The sequence below is a fragment of the Charadrius vociferus genome, unplaced genomic scaffold (genome assembly GCF_000708025.1).
Source record: "Charadrius vociferus isolate BGI_N301 unplaced genomic scaffold, ASM70802v2 scaffold7, whole genome shotgun sequence".
Classification (NCBI taxonomy): Eukaryota; Metazoa; Chordata; class Aves; order Charadriiformes; family Charadriidae; genus Charadrius; species Charadrius vociferus.
Window position 1 is genome coordinate 5,755,658 of NW_009649308.1, and position 15,811 is coordinate 5,771,468.

At 39.2% G+C, this 15,811-nt stretch overlaps 1 protein-coding gene across 1 annotated transcript in view; it reads left to right on the top strand.

Moving 5' to 3' along the window:
* The window catches only part of GRIA3 (glutamate receptor, ionotropic, AMPA 3), a 133,733-nt gene that overhangs the window by 24,561 nt on the left and 93,361 nt on the right, over window positions 1–15,811 (top strand). Inside the window, exon 2 of the mRNA XM_009889343.1 lies at window positions 9,514–9,753. Within this exon, the coding sequence (XP_009887645.1) occupies window positions 9,514–9,753 (240 nt within the window). The remainder of the gene's footprint in view (window positions 1–9,513; window positions 9,754–15,811) is intronic.

The window sequence follows — 15,811 nt, forward strand, 5'->3', positions numbered from 1 at the left end:
GGAGATAGCTGCTGCTGATTCTCAGCTCTGAGGCGCAGCATTGCCTTTAACTGCTGCGCTTCGATTCAGCCCTGTGTTCTGCATCACATCCTCAACTGTGAAATGCTGCTGTTCTCTCATGGGGGTGACTTATTTTTTTCTTCGTGCCACAAAATGCATTCTTTTCTCTTAGCCTGTTGTTTACAGTATTGATAAAATATGTGAGATAGATTGTCTCTGAAGATTTTAACAATAGCTACTTGGATACTCCCTGGTCTACCACGTCTTGTTAAATTCACTTTAAAAACACTTTTTTGAGCATGTCTTTTTGTTCCAAGGCAGAGTGCTTAATGTCTTGTGGAACTCTTATTACTTCGAATAAAATTATAGAAACATTAATGATTTTATGTTGCACTATTAAATCCTAGTATATGTTTATTAGAATATGCATATTAGTAGAGTATATTGGCTGCCTGAAGTAAATGGCTTCTAAATTTCCTTGTATTTTATAAATGAATAACTTTTGAAAGGAAAGGGTTTTTCATATTTTTCCTCTGACCAACATTTTTAGAAAAACTGCTTCAGAAAATAAGAGAGTTACAATCCAAAGTGCTCACAGCGTGCTGGCATAACACGCCAGATTAAGATGAAGAGAATTTCAAATGGTGCAACAGATGGAAACAAGTTATTTAACTCAAGTGTGTTACGTATTTGTGTTGCATGTGCACTGTCCACGTTTCTACAGAGATTAGTCACGAAACAGGAGTTGGAGTCTCGGATGTGAAGAACACAAATGATCATTGTTCGCTGCGAATATATTTAGACTTTTCAGGAGAAAAGTTTGCCAGGTCCTCTGGCTCTCTCACACAGGTGTTAGCTTATCTTCCACGCTTATCTTCAGGGCAGAAGCTCAATGAACTGCTTTACATCCACACGTTAAGTCTCTAACACTCCCTAAACTTGAGGCCAGTGCCTGAGCTCTTAAGCATCCAGGGCTGTGGAGCTGCCCATCAGGAGCGGAGTGTTGGCATTGCACGTACTGCTGTTGTTGGAAAGGCATTGATTATCCTGGAGAAACTGAGCAGAAACATCTCTTCATCAAAGCACAAAAGGCGGATGCGGACGCCTTTTCATTTCTCTCCAGCAGTGAGTTTAACTGTCTATGGAGAGAAGCCTCTTGCTGCTCCTCCTGCAAGTGTCTGCTTTGGTGTCAGGACCAGCGTAGGCAGTAAGTGGAAGAGCTCACAAATAACACAAAGCCACAACATGTAAATATGAGTTCTGCAACAGTGTTAGAAACTCTTCTTTCTAAGAGCTTTTTGTTTTGGTGTGTATTTGATGTTTTCCCTTTAAAACTAAAAGGAATTCTCCCTTGATGAGCAGCTTGTGGGGGCAGTGGGATCAGGATGGAAAGTGGTCTGTTAACAGTAGAAGATTGTGGATTGACGGGATGGGTTTAAAAATAGAAACGTTGGTTATAATTTGTGGTGCTTGATCTAAGAGCTTGAACTCCATCTTGTAAAGACACGAGCATGACAGTGTACTATTCTGATGAGCACATACTTAAGTATAGTCCTCAAATGCCTAACATAAATTTTTAAATTATCCTCCAAAAAAATCAGTTGATTTGTGAGGCACATATCTATCTCCTCTCACCTTTAATCCATTTTAAGCTTTAAACCCCTATTTTGCTTCCTTCAAACTCCAATAGATTATGCTTCAATTTGAACCATGATAATCTGATTCGTACCCTTTTAAAAGGAATGTTCTCATAGAACTCCAAATCCATGGTGTTTTAGAGAAATCAGTGTGTAATAGTAATCCCAGTTAAACAAAATCTTTTTATAATTTGGACCTACTGATAAGAGGCTGACACTTTTCCTGGAAACTGGGTGGATTGACCTCCTGAGTTTCTTCCACCGTCAGAAACGCGTTGTAAATACAGAGATTTTTATTTATTTTTTTTTTTTATGACAAGTGAAGCATACATTATAATTTGGTAGGTTTGCAGGACAAGATGTGTGTTTGAGTTTCATCAAGGTTCTAAAAAAAGAAAATATTTTATTCTTTTTTATGTAGCTTTGTGGCCAGTAACCTGCAAACAGAGGTAGCTCAGACTCTACATAATCTTAGCTTGGGAAGCAGCTTCGGAACTAAACAGTAAGCACGTAGGTAATAGCAGCACAAGTAGCAGACCCTGTTCCAAGCCACTCAGGCCACCTGCAGTATGTTCTCTGACGAGCTGAAGAACACCCTTCAGAAACCTAAGGACAGCTTTCTCAGGACAATCAAGGTCATGTTCAGCCTGACTTTGTCTGTGTTACAGTTTGGTGCTCAAGGATGTCCTTGCTACTGACATTTTAAATGTGTTAGCTAGTTTTTTTTTAAATACCAGAGCTTTTATTTGCATATACATCACATTCGCAGTTTAGGAGCAGAGGGGTTTTGGTCCTGGTTTACCTTTGCCATTATTACACTAATAGACAAAGTACATCAGCCCTGAGTGAGCTCCAGCTAGCTTTCTCTGAGCGCTTTCTGCAACTGCCTTTCATCAGCCTTTCTGTCTAAAAGGATCTGACTTCAGATACGCACTTTTTTCTCATGAGCAGTCATTGCACCTCTTGGCATTGTGGCGTGCATGAGACTTTGTGCTGCTGGTGTTCCTACTAGCACTGTTACAGCCTAAGTGGCCTATTTTTATTGTTGCAAGCTGGCATTTTTCATATGCTCATAAAATTCACACAAATGTTTCAGTGTGAAAAGAAGATCCAGCACGCAGCAAATTCATGTACATTGTTAGGGTTTTATTTGACTGTAGTAGTATATATAAAGGCCAAAATGTGTAAAGTTTAATGAGTCGAATCATGTACGTCATAAATAATTGGGCATACTGAAGGAAACCAAGGTTGTGGTAATATATTTGTACAGCACCCAGCACCCAGGAGCTGTAATTGTGATCAGGGTTCCAAAGTCATTCTGAAAAGCGGATAAGAAATAAACACTCATTTAGTGATGTGTAATGGAGTTGTGATAGGGTGACAAAAATCATCTTGAATGGGATCTTGACCAGAGAGTGTTTGGTGTGTATTTGATTTGCTTGGATCTGGACATTTGTTTCGGATTGCTTTCCAGTAAATGGTTTGTAAAATATAAATGGATTAATTCTTACGCCTTTCATTTGTAATTTAATAATACCCCTCTCCCAGTGCCTGAACATACTGTTTTTATTTTATTGGCTCTTCTAAAAAGACATGCAAACTGCAGGAAGTGTATATGTTTGAGAAGGCACTAGATAGAACGAAACCAACTGAATAGTTCTTTATAAAAAGAAACAGATAAATCACACTGCAGTTATATCACTAAGAAAACTGTTGCCATAAATGAAGTCACAAGAGTAATCATAATTTGTTTTTGCACTCTGCTATGAGGTTTTAGGTTGTGGGTTGTTGGGGTTTTTTTTGTTTTGGAGGGGTGTTTTATGTTTGTAAGTTGTATTTGGTTTGCGTGGCAAGGTTTTGGTAGTGGGGGGGCTACAGGGGTGGCTTCTCCTAGAAGTTGCTAGAAGCTTCCCCCATCTCCGATAGAGCCAACGCTAGCCGGCTCCGAGATGAACCTGCCACTGGGCAAAGCTGAGCCCATCAGCAATGGTGGTAGCGCCTCTGGGATAACATCTTAAGAAGGGGAAAACACTGCTGTGCAACAGCAATTGCAGCTGGAGAGAGGAGTGAGAGTATGTGAGAGGAACAACTCTGCAGCCACCCAGGTCAGTGAAGAAGGAGGGGGAGGAGATGCTCCAGGCACTGGAGCAGAGATTCCCCTCCAGTGCACGGTGAAGAGCATGGTGAGGCAGAATGTCCCCCTGCAGCCCACGGAGGTCCATAGTGGAGCAGATATCCACCTGCAGCCTGTGGATGACCCCATGCCAGCTGAATTTTAAACAACTCAGTGGAATATTTTCTTCTTAGCAGAATTCAGTGTCTTAACAATTTAAATGTAAAAGCTAGGTTTATTTGCCATAGGTAAATGCAGTTCACTTCTTTTTTAATTTTTAATATGATGAGTTTGTCTATAAAGGAAGCTCTCAAGTCTGATCGCCTGGAACCCCCCAAATGCTCATTCTGCATTTGGGGGCACTGCTGGGCCTCAGGGCTCAAGGTAAAGAGAGTGCACCTTTTCATTCAGTGTATTAAAACGAAAGGGAAAGCAAGCGGTAGAGGCATTGTCAGTCTCTCTAAGAGCCTGTATGCTTCCTGTATGAAGTGACGTTAATGATAACCCTTATATTATTACAGCAATAAAGTAATAGGATGGAGCCTTAGATAGAAAATAGCAACAGCTCTGAGATACGCTGCGTATTATTCCGTTACAAAGTAGTCCCATTAGTCTGTTGGCAGAGGCTGGCAGTGAGAATTGTCTGGAATCCAAGACAATTGGCAGAGGAAAGTGGAGGGAATAAAATTATTTCACAGCTGAGGGAAAAACAGAACACAAAACCAAGGAACTGGTATGAGCCACATGCAATAATATCAGTTGTGATTGTGCTCCTACAGCGCCTTTCATCCCAAAGAGCTGTATAATTATCAATAAAGCAGGCCTTACACTGCCCCTTTGACATCGGTTGATTTTGTCAGACTTATTTTATAAGAAATTGATATGAACAAAGGGGAAATTATTTGTCCATACAAACAGTAATGAAGAAGGAATAGTGTCTGAAGTATTGTAACCTCCAACCTCTGACTCCAAAACTACCAGGCTGTTACACCCCGGGGCAGAAGTGCAGTGTATGCCATGCCTGGGAGGACCCTGCCAACTTTTACAAGTCAGTCATTAAGGATATCATCTAGTGGAAATGGTTTATTAAGATCCATCCATTAACATACTTCTTTTGTTGGCTTTATACATCTTCTCTTTAAATGAGCAAAATCCAAACCTAGTTGTAAATGTTCCTAGTAATGCTCCAGTTTTTTATAGTAAAGAACTAGAAGTAAAAAAACAAAAACAAAAAAAAAACCCTCAAAAACAAAAGGAAAAAAAAGAGGTGTCAGAGAAGTTTTGACTTCAGCTTCCAGGCAATAGACGGTAGAAATGTCATACTCCATACAACCTTGCTGTGTCAGGAATACTCACAGTCACTAAAGGCAGAAGAACTAAATACCATTAGAAAGCAAAAAATAAATTTTAAGAAGACACAAAACATCTAATAACTTGTGTGAAATGGGGCATCTTTTCAGATTCTGGCCTGGAGCCTTCCTTGGGTCTGAGTGAAAAAAAAAAAAAATCACATCTGGTTAATCTTAGCAAGTTTCTGCAGTGGGGCTGATTTGACTGGAGGGAGGATGGAACTGCTAGTGAAACAGAAGGCTGGGTTCATTGGGTTACACTGACTTTTAGACTGGCGCAGCTGCTATTCAGTACAGAAACAAAGATTTTTATTTGTTTGAGTTTGGGTTGGATTTTTTGGTTCCCTTTTTTATTTTTTTTAAAGCAAATTCTGCTTACTGTTGTGATCGCTCTGGTTCTGAGCATTTTCCTTCCTTGGCAGGAAACACTTCAGTCTCTCATGACCTGAAAGTTCCTTACCTTCTCTTGACGTGCTTGAGAATTCACAGGCTTCTGTCATACCATCCCTTCCTCTCCTGAAAACAATGGCATGTGGCATCTAACTTTCTCTGAGAACAAGCCCAGAGTTAGGTCTCTGTTAATAAACACTCACCTTGTACCAATGCCAAAATAATGGCTTATTATGATCCTGCGTTGGATAAGGGCTGCTCAAGACCTCTCTCCCTTGTTTGTGGAGCTTGCAGCTTTTTCAGATCAGGTTATAAAGCAACTTGGTTATGTACTGTCCTTGGAAATGGATAGACATCCACAGTATTAATGACTATAATTAAGAGCTGTTTCATAAAGGCATAGCTCAGCAAAAGAAAATATTGATTTTTCTTCTGTGGGATGAGGTTTCATCAGGATTTGTCCAAATCACTTCTTTAACAGCCAAAGTGTGTGTTTGACCATCTGCATTTTTCACATAGGGAAAAACAAACATAAATCAACTGTGATTAATTAAGGAACAATACCAAAATTCTTACTCGAACATGAGGATAGTTCTGATTGTCAATAGAAAGCAGTTTGTAAAAAGAGCTTAAGGCTAAAGTTTAGTTAGCCTTTTAAAAATTTTGCTTATGGCTCAGTGATGTTAGAATAATAATGTAATTAAAATGAATGTCATTACATGTTTGGTTTTGGGAAAACAAGTAACACTGTGGCTGCGGGTTCATGGATGTTCAGTAGGTTCATTTGATCACATAGGAGATTAGGTGATGAGCTATATAAAAGACCTAATGCTACAAAATTGTAACAAAATTGTGAGTTAAAAATGCAAATGAACTTTGAGGACCAAGCTGATTGGCCTTTTAGCTTCTCCTTATAAAAGCAAAGGTTTGTTTGCCTTTTAAATAGTCCAGTAAAATTGAATTGGCACCCTATAGTGCATGCAGAATAGACAGTCAAGAAGAATAGCTATAAGGAATAAGCAGAGGAGTTTGAGATGAAGATTTTTCAAAACTAATAGAAGATGGATAGTCTGTAAAAGTGTTAAATCCTAAAGATCTGCGGTGAATGCAAACCTGAATCGGATAAATAAGACTGGGCAGGGCGGCGCACTTGTTAGAAGATATTGTTGGTGATCTTTCAGAATTTTTAGATAAAAAAAAAGTTGCAAATATCTGAAAGGCCAAATCGGAAGCTCTCACCTGCTCTGGGATGTTCCACGCAACCAGCAGCTCCATGTTGGCTATTAGGTGTTCTTTGGAGAAGGTCCTGTTTACGGTGAGGTTGTTCACAGACTCTGATTTATTTTTTTTCTCAGATTACTCACAAATTGAGAATGGGCTCTTTGCGTAAATGAGCACAACCTGCTATGAAAATAGATACACCGTAGGTCAGTGTTTTAAAATATCCCTGCAAGACAGAATTTTGTCCAAAGGACAACGACCTTGAACCATTTTCTAACTGTTGACCGCACTGCCTAGGTGCCATATCTCTAAGAACAAGAAAGAGCACAAACTGGACCAATTCTCAGCTGGTTCCCAGCACAATGCAGAGGAACTGGTCCATGCTGGAGTTAGCCCCTGCCGGTTACCTTTAGCACTGCATCTGTTCTCTCTGCTGACTGTGGGATGTGGGAATTAGCAGCCCTAATCCGAGCTAATCTGTATTCTTCATTGTAGTCCTGTACTTGGGTAGCATGGTGGACTTGCTGAGCCCCCTTGTGACTCTTCTTTCAGATACTGTGTCCCTGTAAATCTGAGGGATTTCGGTGGCGTCACAGTTCAAAAGTATTCCTGAGCCTTATACTCTATAAGAAATAACGGGTGAACCCCTGATCATTTGAAATACTCTAGGTTTTTAGGGTCAGGAAGGGATGTTTCCTGGAATACTTGTCCTTCTCTGCTTTCTCTGCAGTACAGAATCTACATAAAAAACTAGTAAACTAGGCCATTCATAAATATGTAAAAGAAGCCTGATCTGTGAGGTACTGACTCAGTGTGTGTGAGGACACCCGGCTCTGCTAGCCCCACTTCAGTCGTTATTCCCATGGAATTAGAGGGTTTACACGCCACTGAAATGATTTGGAGACTGCCAGATTTCTAATGTAGTCTTTTTTTTTATTTTTCCTTTTTTCCACCTATAAGTTAGTGCCTTTTATTTGTTACTTCAGCAGATAATTTTTATGGTAGCTTTTCTACTTTATATCCTGCTGGTATATAGTTTAGCAAAATGCCTTTTGAAACAGTGTATTTAATTCCTCAGTCATGCCTCTGGGAATAAATTCTTGCTGTATTAGAACTTCTTTTATATCTTTTCTTTACTGTGGTTGAGAACTTCTGCAAACTTTTCTTTCAGAAAATTCTACTTCTTATTCCCTCTCTGTGCCTCATGTGCGGCTCTTTTCTGTCTACACCAGCTGGTATTTGCTGCTGTTATCCCCGACTGGTCATGTCGTGTTACAGTGGCTTAAACACTTAAAGAAATTCCTTAATAGCATTTCTATTTTTGCATCTGGATCTACAGGAAGAAAATCGAATTTTCACACCTGACTACCTGTTTGAGGTGTTATCCATGATGCTGTGTCAATGAGCTGATATTGCGGAGAATCCTTTTTAAAATTACTTTAACAGGCTTTAGTGATTCTGAATGGTAGCATTTATGGTAGGAAATGTTTCACGATGGTACTTTCAGAAGTAACGATGCTGTATATTTCTGTGTAGAAGTCATGTCTTCTTTACTGGTAATTACTTCCCCTTGCTTTTTGCAAAGTTAAATACGCTGCATTTTGGCAAAGCGGTTAATGGGGCTAGTTGAAAATTGTTGTTAAATCCAGTTCTTGACAGGCGAAATTGTTAATGTTGAATGAACGTTTTTCTGGGAAACTTGTTTTCATTACAAATGGGAGTTGCTCATCTCAGTCCAGAAATGTTTTGATTTAGAAGTGCTGCTATGCTGTAGTGTATTTCAGTTGTACAATCTTTATTGTGGACCAGAGCCGCAGCATCTCACGTGTCAGGCTCCCTCGCTATCTCTGATGCAGTCTCCCTCCATGGAGAGAACTCAGGGTCACAAGAAGTTTGCTCTGTTCTTACAGAGTTGAACAACAAAGAAACTCTTTTATCTGAAGCTCCCATGAAGTTGACGACATTTATAAATTGAAATACTTTTCATTTTTGTCCAAAATGGTCGTTGTTCAATCTCTGTAAAGTATGGGAAACGAAGTGTTTCCCCAGATAAGTACATGTGAAACAAAACACCTTTGACTGCATTTTGATTATTTTCTGGTACTAGATGAGTTCCTCAGGACACTGGAATGGTTAATGACTAAAAGCCTTCAGGTTAAGGGACATCAGCTTTCGTCCCACGAAGCAACAATGTGTTCCTCGTTTTTGTGGTCATTAACGAGCCATACGCTTTCCAAATTGCGTGAAAGATTTTAACACTCGGTTAAGAAACCACCATAATTTCTCACTGAAAAAGACCCCACCCAGATTTCATACAGAAATTTCAGGGTTGTGGACTATAAAGGAATAAAACATCCAGATTTCTTTGAATCAGGCCTGTATCAAGGTGGGATGCCAGGGAAAACTGCATCTTAACATTTTGACTTTTAGTCAGACCTGATATTTGTCACATAGCTGCTAAAAGAGCTCTCAAGACACTGCTGAAGGGAGGGGAGGTATTTTACAGACAAGCAATGTAATCCCATGTTTGTTTTTAAAGAATATGGAGAGATTAGTGGATTATAACAATATAGCAGGACAAATGGCAATCAAGAATGTGCTCAGGCCAGTTTAATTCTGACAAAGTTGGTACAACTCACAGCTACACTGAAATTAGCATATATTATCTCATGAATTCATTCCATCTGCTGCGTCATACAGAATAATTTCAGGATTACTTAGAAGGCTTACTTCAAATAGATTTTGAAAGTTTGTTTGCGTTCATTATCTGTCAGATTTTAACACCCCTGTCTGTCTTTGTTAGTCTGTTCACAGTTTTCCAGAGGAGTTTATGCCATCTTTGGATTCTATGACCAGATGTCAATGAACACACTGACATCATTTTGTGGAGCCCTTCACACATCCTTCGTCACACCCAGCTTCCCCACAGATGCAGATGTGCAGTTTGTCATCCAGATGCGGCCAGCATTAAAAGGAGCCATCCTGAGTCTCTTGACTCATTATAAGTGGGAAAAGTTTGTGTACCTCTATGACACAGAACGGGGTAAGCACCATAATTTTAAGTGTTTTTTCTATTTCATAACTTGCTAAAAGTATTACCAGAATCAGTATGTGCAGCCCATCCCAGTTTTCATCTGGATGCAGGTAGCACATTCTGATGGTCCTAGAAAACAAGTTTATTCTGAAGAAACCAAAATGAATGGATAAATGAAAAGAAGGCATCTTCATATTACTGATCATTTGTAAAGAGATTGTCTGAAGGATAGTGTTAGCAGTGTAAGCATTCGATTTGGAATACCTGGTTTCCATGGAGCCGCAGACTCAACACTTGCCAGGGTTTTTGAGTCCTTGCAAAATAAATAGAGTCGGCACTATGAAGTGGGCTGTTAAGCAAGACCTTCCACTGTGCGTGACATTGCAAATCCCACACCACTTTACATAAATGCACATTTCTCCTGTCACTGGACAAAGGCAATCCTTGCTAAGATGCACTCTGGAGATGTCTAGGCATCGATAATGGTCTAAGAATATAATGCATAAAATGCTTTAGGGCTCTGCTGGAGAAAAGATGCTCTAGATATGTCACATGTATATCCAGAGATGAATGTAAATACATGACAAGAATGACCAGAGATATGTTGTGCTAAATGAAAACACATTAAAATCAATGTTTCCATGCTTAAGCCAATTGTTAACTACTAAGAAGCACCAAAGGTAGCAAATGCTGTCAGATATCCAGTATCAGAAACCATTTTCTTTGAGGAATCTTGCATGTTTCTGTGGAGCAGCTGTTGCCACCTGCTCTGAGTGAACAGAATTTTCTTGGTTACAGATTTCACCTGGGTAGCACTTCTTGCATCAGATAGATGTGCCATTGCCCTTGTCACCAACATTGATTAACAACTCCATGACCACCTCCTTCTATGTTTTGGATTTAGTATGACAATAATGTTGCTAACACACTGATGTTTTGGTTGTTGCTAAGTAGTGTTTATACTAAGTCAAGGACTTTCCAGCTTCCCGTGCTTTGCCAGTGAGGAGGTGCACAAGAAGCTGGGAGGGAGCGTAGCCAGGACAGCTGACCTAAACTGGCCAAAGGAGTATTCCATACCATGTGGTGTCATGCTTGGTATATAAACTGGGAGAGCTGGCCAAGGGGGCATCAGGCTCAGGAAACAGCTGGGGATTCGTCAGCGGGTGGTGAGCAGTTGTGCTGTACATCACTTGTTTTGTACATTCTGTTATTATTATTATCAGCAGCAACAGCATCTTCCTTTTCTGTCCTATTAAACTGTCTCTATCTCAACCTATGAGTTTCACTTTTCTTTTGGATTCTCCTCCCCATCCCACCCCAGGTCGGGGAGCAGGGAGTGAGGGAGTGGCTGTGTGGTGTTCAGTGGCTGGCTGGGGTTAAACCATGACACCACGCACGGGACAAAGTTGTGATACCCTGGGCTGCTGCTTATTGATAAAGATCAAGTCTTCAGTGGCTGTGCTTTTCACACTGAAGATTGATACCATCACCTACCTAAGGACACACCGTATGTTGAAAATATGTAATTTTTAGTCTGATTTTACGTGAGTGCCAAGAGTTCAGAATTTTCTGAATGATTTGGAGGTGTTAAATATTTCTAGTGTTCAAAAACGCTAGCTGTGAGATCGAGCAGGAAAGTATGGAGAAGTTGGGAATGCCATTAGTTTTTAAATCTTTTAAAACCACTACCCAAGCATCTATATTTCTGGTTTAGACCACTTTTAAATGAAAGCTCCTGTGAATATGCCATTTATCTAAATAAGAAAGGTTTGGTGTGACTAACTGCGATAAACTTATAGCGTGCGATAAAGTAAAATGTCATCTGTTCCAGGACGGATGGAACTTATCATGATTAATGCTAATAAAGTTTGCTTTGGAAAGAGATGCATCAGTCATCCGAGCTCATGCCTAATAAGAAATTTGGCACTTCAGAGTGGAAAAATCAAGCAAAACAGTGGGAGTTTCACTAGATGTAGTCTAGATGATATGACTGTCAGACCAACTGAAATAGTAATGGAAGTCATGAGGGAAGGCTTGTGGACTCGGACTTCCATTTTTGTACAATTCTCAGTGCGTACAATCTTTAGTTAGACCGATCGTGGGCTTATTATGATGACTAATCCCTTTAGAACAGTTTGGGTTGTATCTAGGCTTCATTTTGCCTTGTTCATACTAAGATTTTAATCACAGGTTAAAACACAGCTCTTGTGGGTGAAATTAGCCCCAGAATTTGCCCGTCCAAACTTCTGTTGCCTTCTGCCCCTTGTCTTGACTTCCCATTCACATCCTACTCACAGTCTTACAATTACTAATCAAAATCACATTGTGAACCTGCTGTGGCTCCCATGCATGTGATGCTGGCCATATGTTATGTCAGGCATTCAGACTAAGTGTCAGAGTGCAAACTCTGAATTAGAGGACAGTGCAGGTGACTGTAGGATTATAAAATGTAGCTCGGGGTTAGAAGATAAAGGTGAGCTGTGGCTTTAGGATGGAAGAGGCATCAGTGCATATAGGTAGCTTGATGATGGGCTTTGGGTGGTTTGAGATCGACTTAACCACATCTTATCTTTCCTTCCTATACATATATCCTCATTGCTGTTGTTTGATAACGTATTTGCCATCTGCTAAAACAGGAACAAAAATGAACAGTTGATTATCTTCAGTTACTTCTTGTTTAGTTAGGTTAAAATGAACTTGGTAGCAGTCTTAGGGTTATAGTTGCTATATTCTTCCAGCATTAAAATATATTAAGAAGAGTCATATAGGAGGGAGAGACAGGGCAATTAGGTACTGAGAAATAGACATTAGATTCCTTTGTTTGGTGAGCAGTAATTGTGGCTGACAGCACCTGAAACATTTGGCAATTCCAGTGGGCTGCCTAATTTCTTGTGATAGGCCTTCAAATACAAAAAAACATCCCAAGAGGCTGAACAATAATAATGGTGAATGACTCCTTGTGTCAGGTAGTGAATAGGCTGTACGTGTTCCTATGCTGAGATACCATTGGAAAAGAAAACACTAGAGCTGTCACAATTTTTTAATAATTCCTATCTTAGATACTTAACTGCTTTGGGGCACAAATGCTGTAGAGAGGAGGTGTTAAGCAGTTTACCGTCAGTTCCTGAAGCAAACTATCATTTAAATACTGCCTTTCTGTGAAGGTTATTGTCTCACTGGTTTGTTCTGAGAATCTGAGAAATCACAAAACATTAGAGTACTCTTTCTTACACTGAATATTAGGTATGGACTAAATTGTTCTTGCAAGTAGTTTTACAGTGTTCTGCTGAAGCAAAACACTGCCACACTGCCATGTATTAAACACTGCATTTACTATTAATAAGTATCACAGCATATTACAGATGCCATGCAAAACTGAATAAGCCATCTTTTGTGGTTTTATACTGCTTATTGAACTATTTCAGTTTCGGCTTAGGAGAACGGAGAATCAACTTTATAAAACTGTTTTCCTTAAGCAGTGTCTTTTTTATTCTTTGAGATCAAATCATATAATCATGTGGTTTCGCCCTCGGTGACATTAGGTACAATACTGTGATGTTTGGCTTCCGCAATGAAGACAAAAGAGAAATCTCAAACAATAGAATAAAGTTAAGATTTACAATTACATAGATAGATGGTCAAGCTTTTCATCCGGTGAGTTAGTGTGTATGTTGTATATGTTTATATTTGTAAGTAGATTATTTTCTGTTGCTGTGAGATGACTGAATGTTGCAGATTGTTCTCTCAAATCTATATTTATGTGCAGGTGCAAAATTTAATTTCTTAAAAACTGCTAAAGCACACAGAAAGAAAAATGAAACATGAGATTTATGAATTCCAGCAGCAAGAATTATGTCTTATCATTGCTTATTTCAGTTGCTGGACTTACTCTTCTGCGAAGAAACTGAAATTTAAGAGAAATACCAAATTGCATGTTCTTCTCCTAGTACCAGCAGAAAAAATAAATTATACTTTGCAGAGAGTAATGATGCATTAGGAAATGGCTGCTAAGGGAAGAAAGGACGTTAAGCAGTATATAGAAGAAATAGTCATATGTTCATTCAGTGCCACATGCTTTTAGTTCATGTGAAAGGGAAAGGCAGGGTTGATTTCTGTTTGTATTAACTCAAATCAGTAAGTTGACACTGTTGGTTGCTGTGATGCGTGCAAAATATCTGATTAATTATATGGTGCTAACTGCCTCAGTAGGCTTCTCTGCAGTAGAACTAAGACTAATTAAGATTATGTCAGGATGAAATGAGATGGGGTTACATACAGAAAGCTATTAAGAATTTGTGTAGCACTTGTCAGGAAAGCCACCTTTTGCATCTCATGCTGAGGATTATGTTTCATAAAAAAACCTCAGGTTTATTTCCAGTCTTCAGGTCTGTTTCTCTTCTTGCTTTACTGTACTGTAAATCAGAGGTTACTCCACTGAAGTCAGTGGACCAGAGTAACGCCAGTGTGAATGTGTGGAGAGGTAAGATTGTGGTTTTCATAGTCATCTTAATGTTGCGTGAAAGTGTGAAGCACTTCTCATTTAATTATAAAAATGGTATGGTAGACTGTAATACCGAAGCTTTTGTTTATTTAAGTTTCCATAATGTTTCTGAAGTAACATTTCAGTTTATTTTTGCCTGAGAAACATTGTTTTGTACAGATTGTTCACTTTCCATCTGTCAGTACCTAAGTTACTTTGATTTATCATACCTACCGTGCACAAAGACCTTGATTTCTGTCATGCAGATCATTTAAACGAAATCACACCAAGTGATTTTTGTGATGTGCATCAAGTCTTCTCCCTTTTCCTTCAGATCATAGGAGTCATCACAGGACAGAAAAGTGACTTTGTGTAATGCCTACCTACACGATAGGAGCTCAGTCTAGACAGAGGTGCAGATAGATCACAGTTTTTATAGCGTTGTAACCAAATACCTCTCTAAATCTGAAATTCTTCTGTCATTTGGTTCTGATTTAGTCTGTCAGTAGGTATCTAGCAATACCTAACATCAAGAAAAAGAAAAAAAGCTTTGGTAATTAGGGTTATCATTGGCTAATATTATTTTTTTTGTAATTGGTTAACACAGGCTAGATGAAGTCTGAGGCACAGAAGTGTTCTTCTAAGCCCCAGGTTATGTGGCTAAGAAGAGTTGAAAATATCTGCTTTAGAAGCAATTACATCTTTAATCCTTACTGCCACAGAAACACAAAAATTTGACCTGAACGTAATGGATGGGTAAGGATGCAGAAGGCCTGAAAATACAGCTTCAGAAAATATGACCTATCCTATTCCCCTTAAACATAAAACCTTCTGATACCCTATTGCACCAAGAAATGCCAGGTAAAGAGCCAAAAAAAAAAAAAAAAGGGGAGCTACAGCTGTAAGCTTCTCAATGATTATTCGTAATGCATCGAATTGCCTTAAATGGGGTTCAGTAGAAGGCAATGAGGTCTGATTCACTGCTGCTGCTGAAGACAAAGAATAACTCTTCTGTTTAGTTCTGCTTTTACAAAATGAGGTTAGTTATCTATTGCCATCAAAGGACAAGACACTTCTGTACTGTTTTCCCTGGAGAATGAGAGATTGGAGCTGATAAAAGAAGCGTATGTAGAACCAGGCTCGTTATATCTTCCACAAAATTAAACTGATGGATTTTTATTTTTTTTTTATGAAATAAGAGTTACATTGAAAATTACTGATATATAGCACATAACATTTCTTGCAAAACATCTGGGGTAGGATTAATTTTTGTGGAATCTAAAAAGAATCTGCTTTAGTACCTGGTACATTCCTAGGGATTTGGGAATGTCGGGTTCTGGTGGACTGAGTCTGCGGAAAACAGCAGTGAAAAATGTAATCCAACACAGAATGACTGACTCCTGTTTATAAGCACCTTCCATCAGTAGACAGGTGCAGAAGAACTCCTCCTTCCACATAGCTCATTTGTTAAACTCTCTATTGCCTTTCTGCATGTCAGAAACTTTTATCTTCATTTATAAAGATCATTCTTCAATAAAGGGGAAAAATGAAACTGGTGGTAGCAGCTACACCAGCATTAGTAAATGC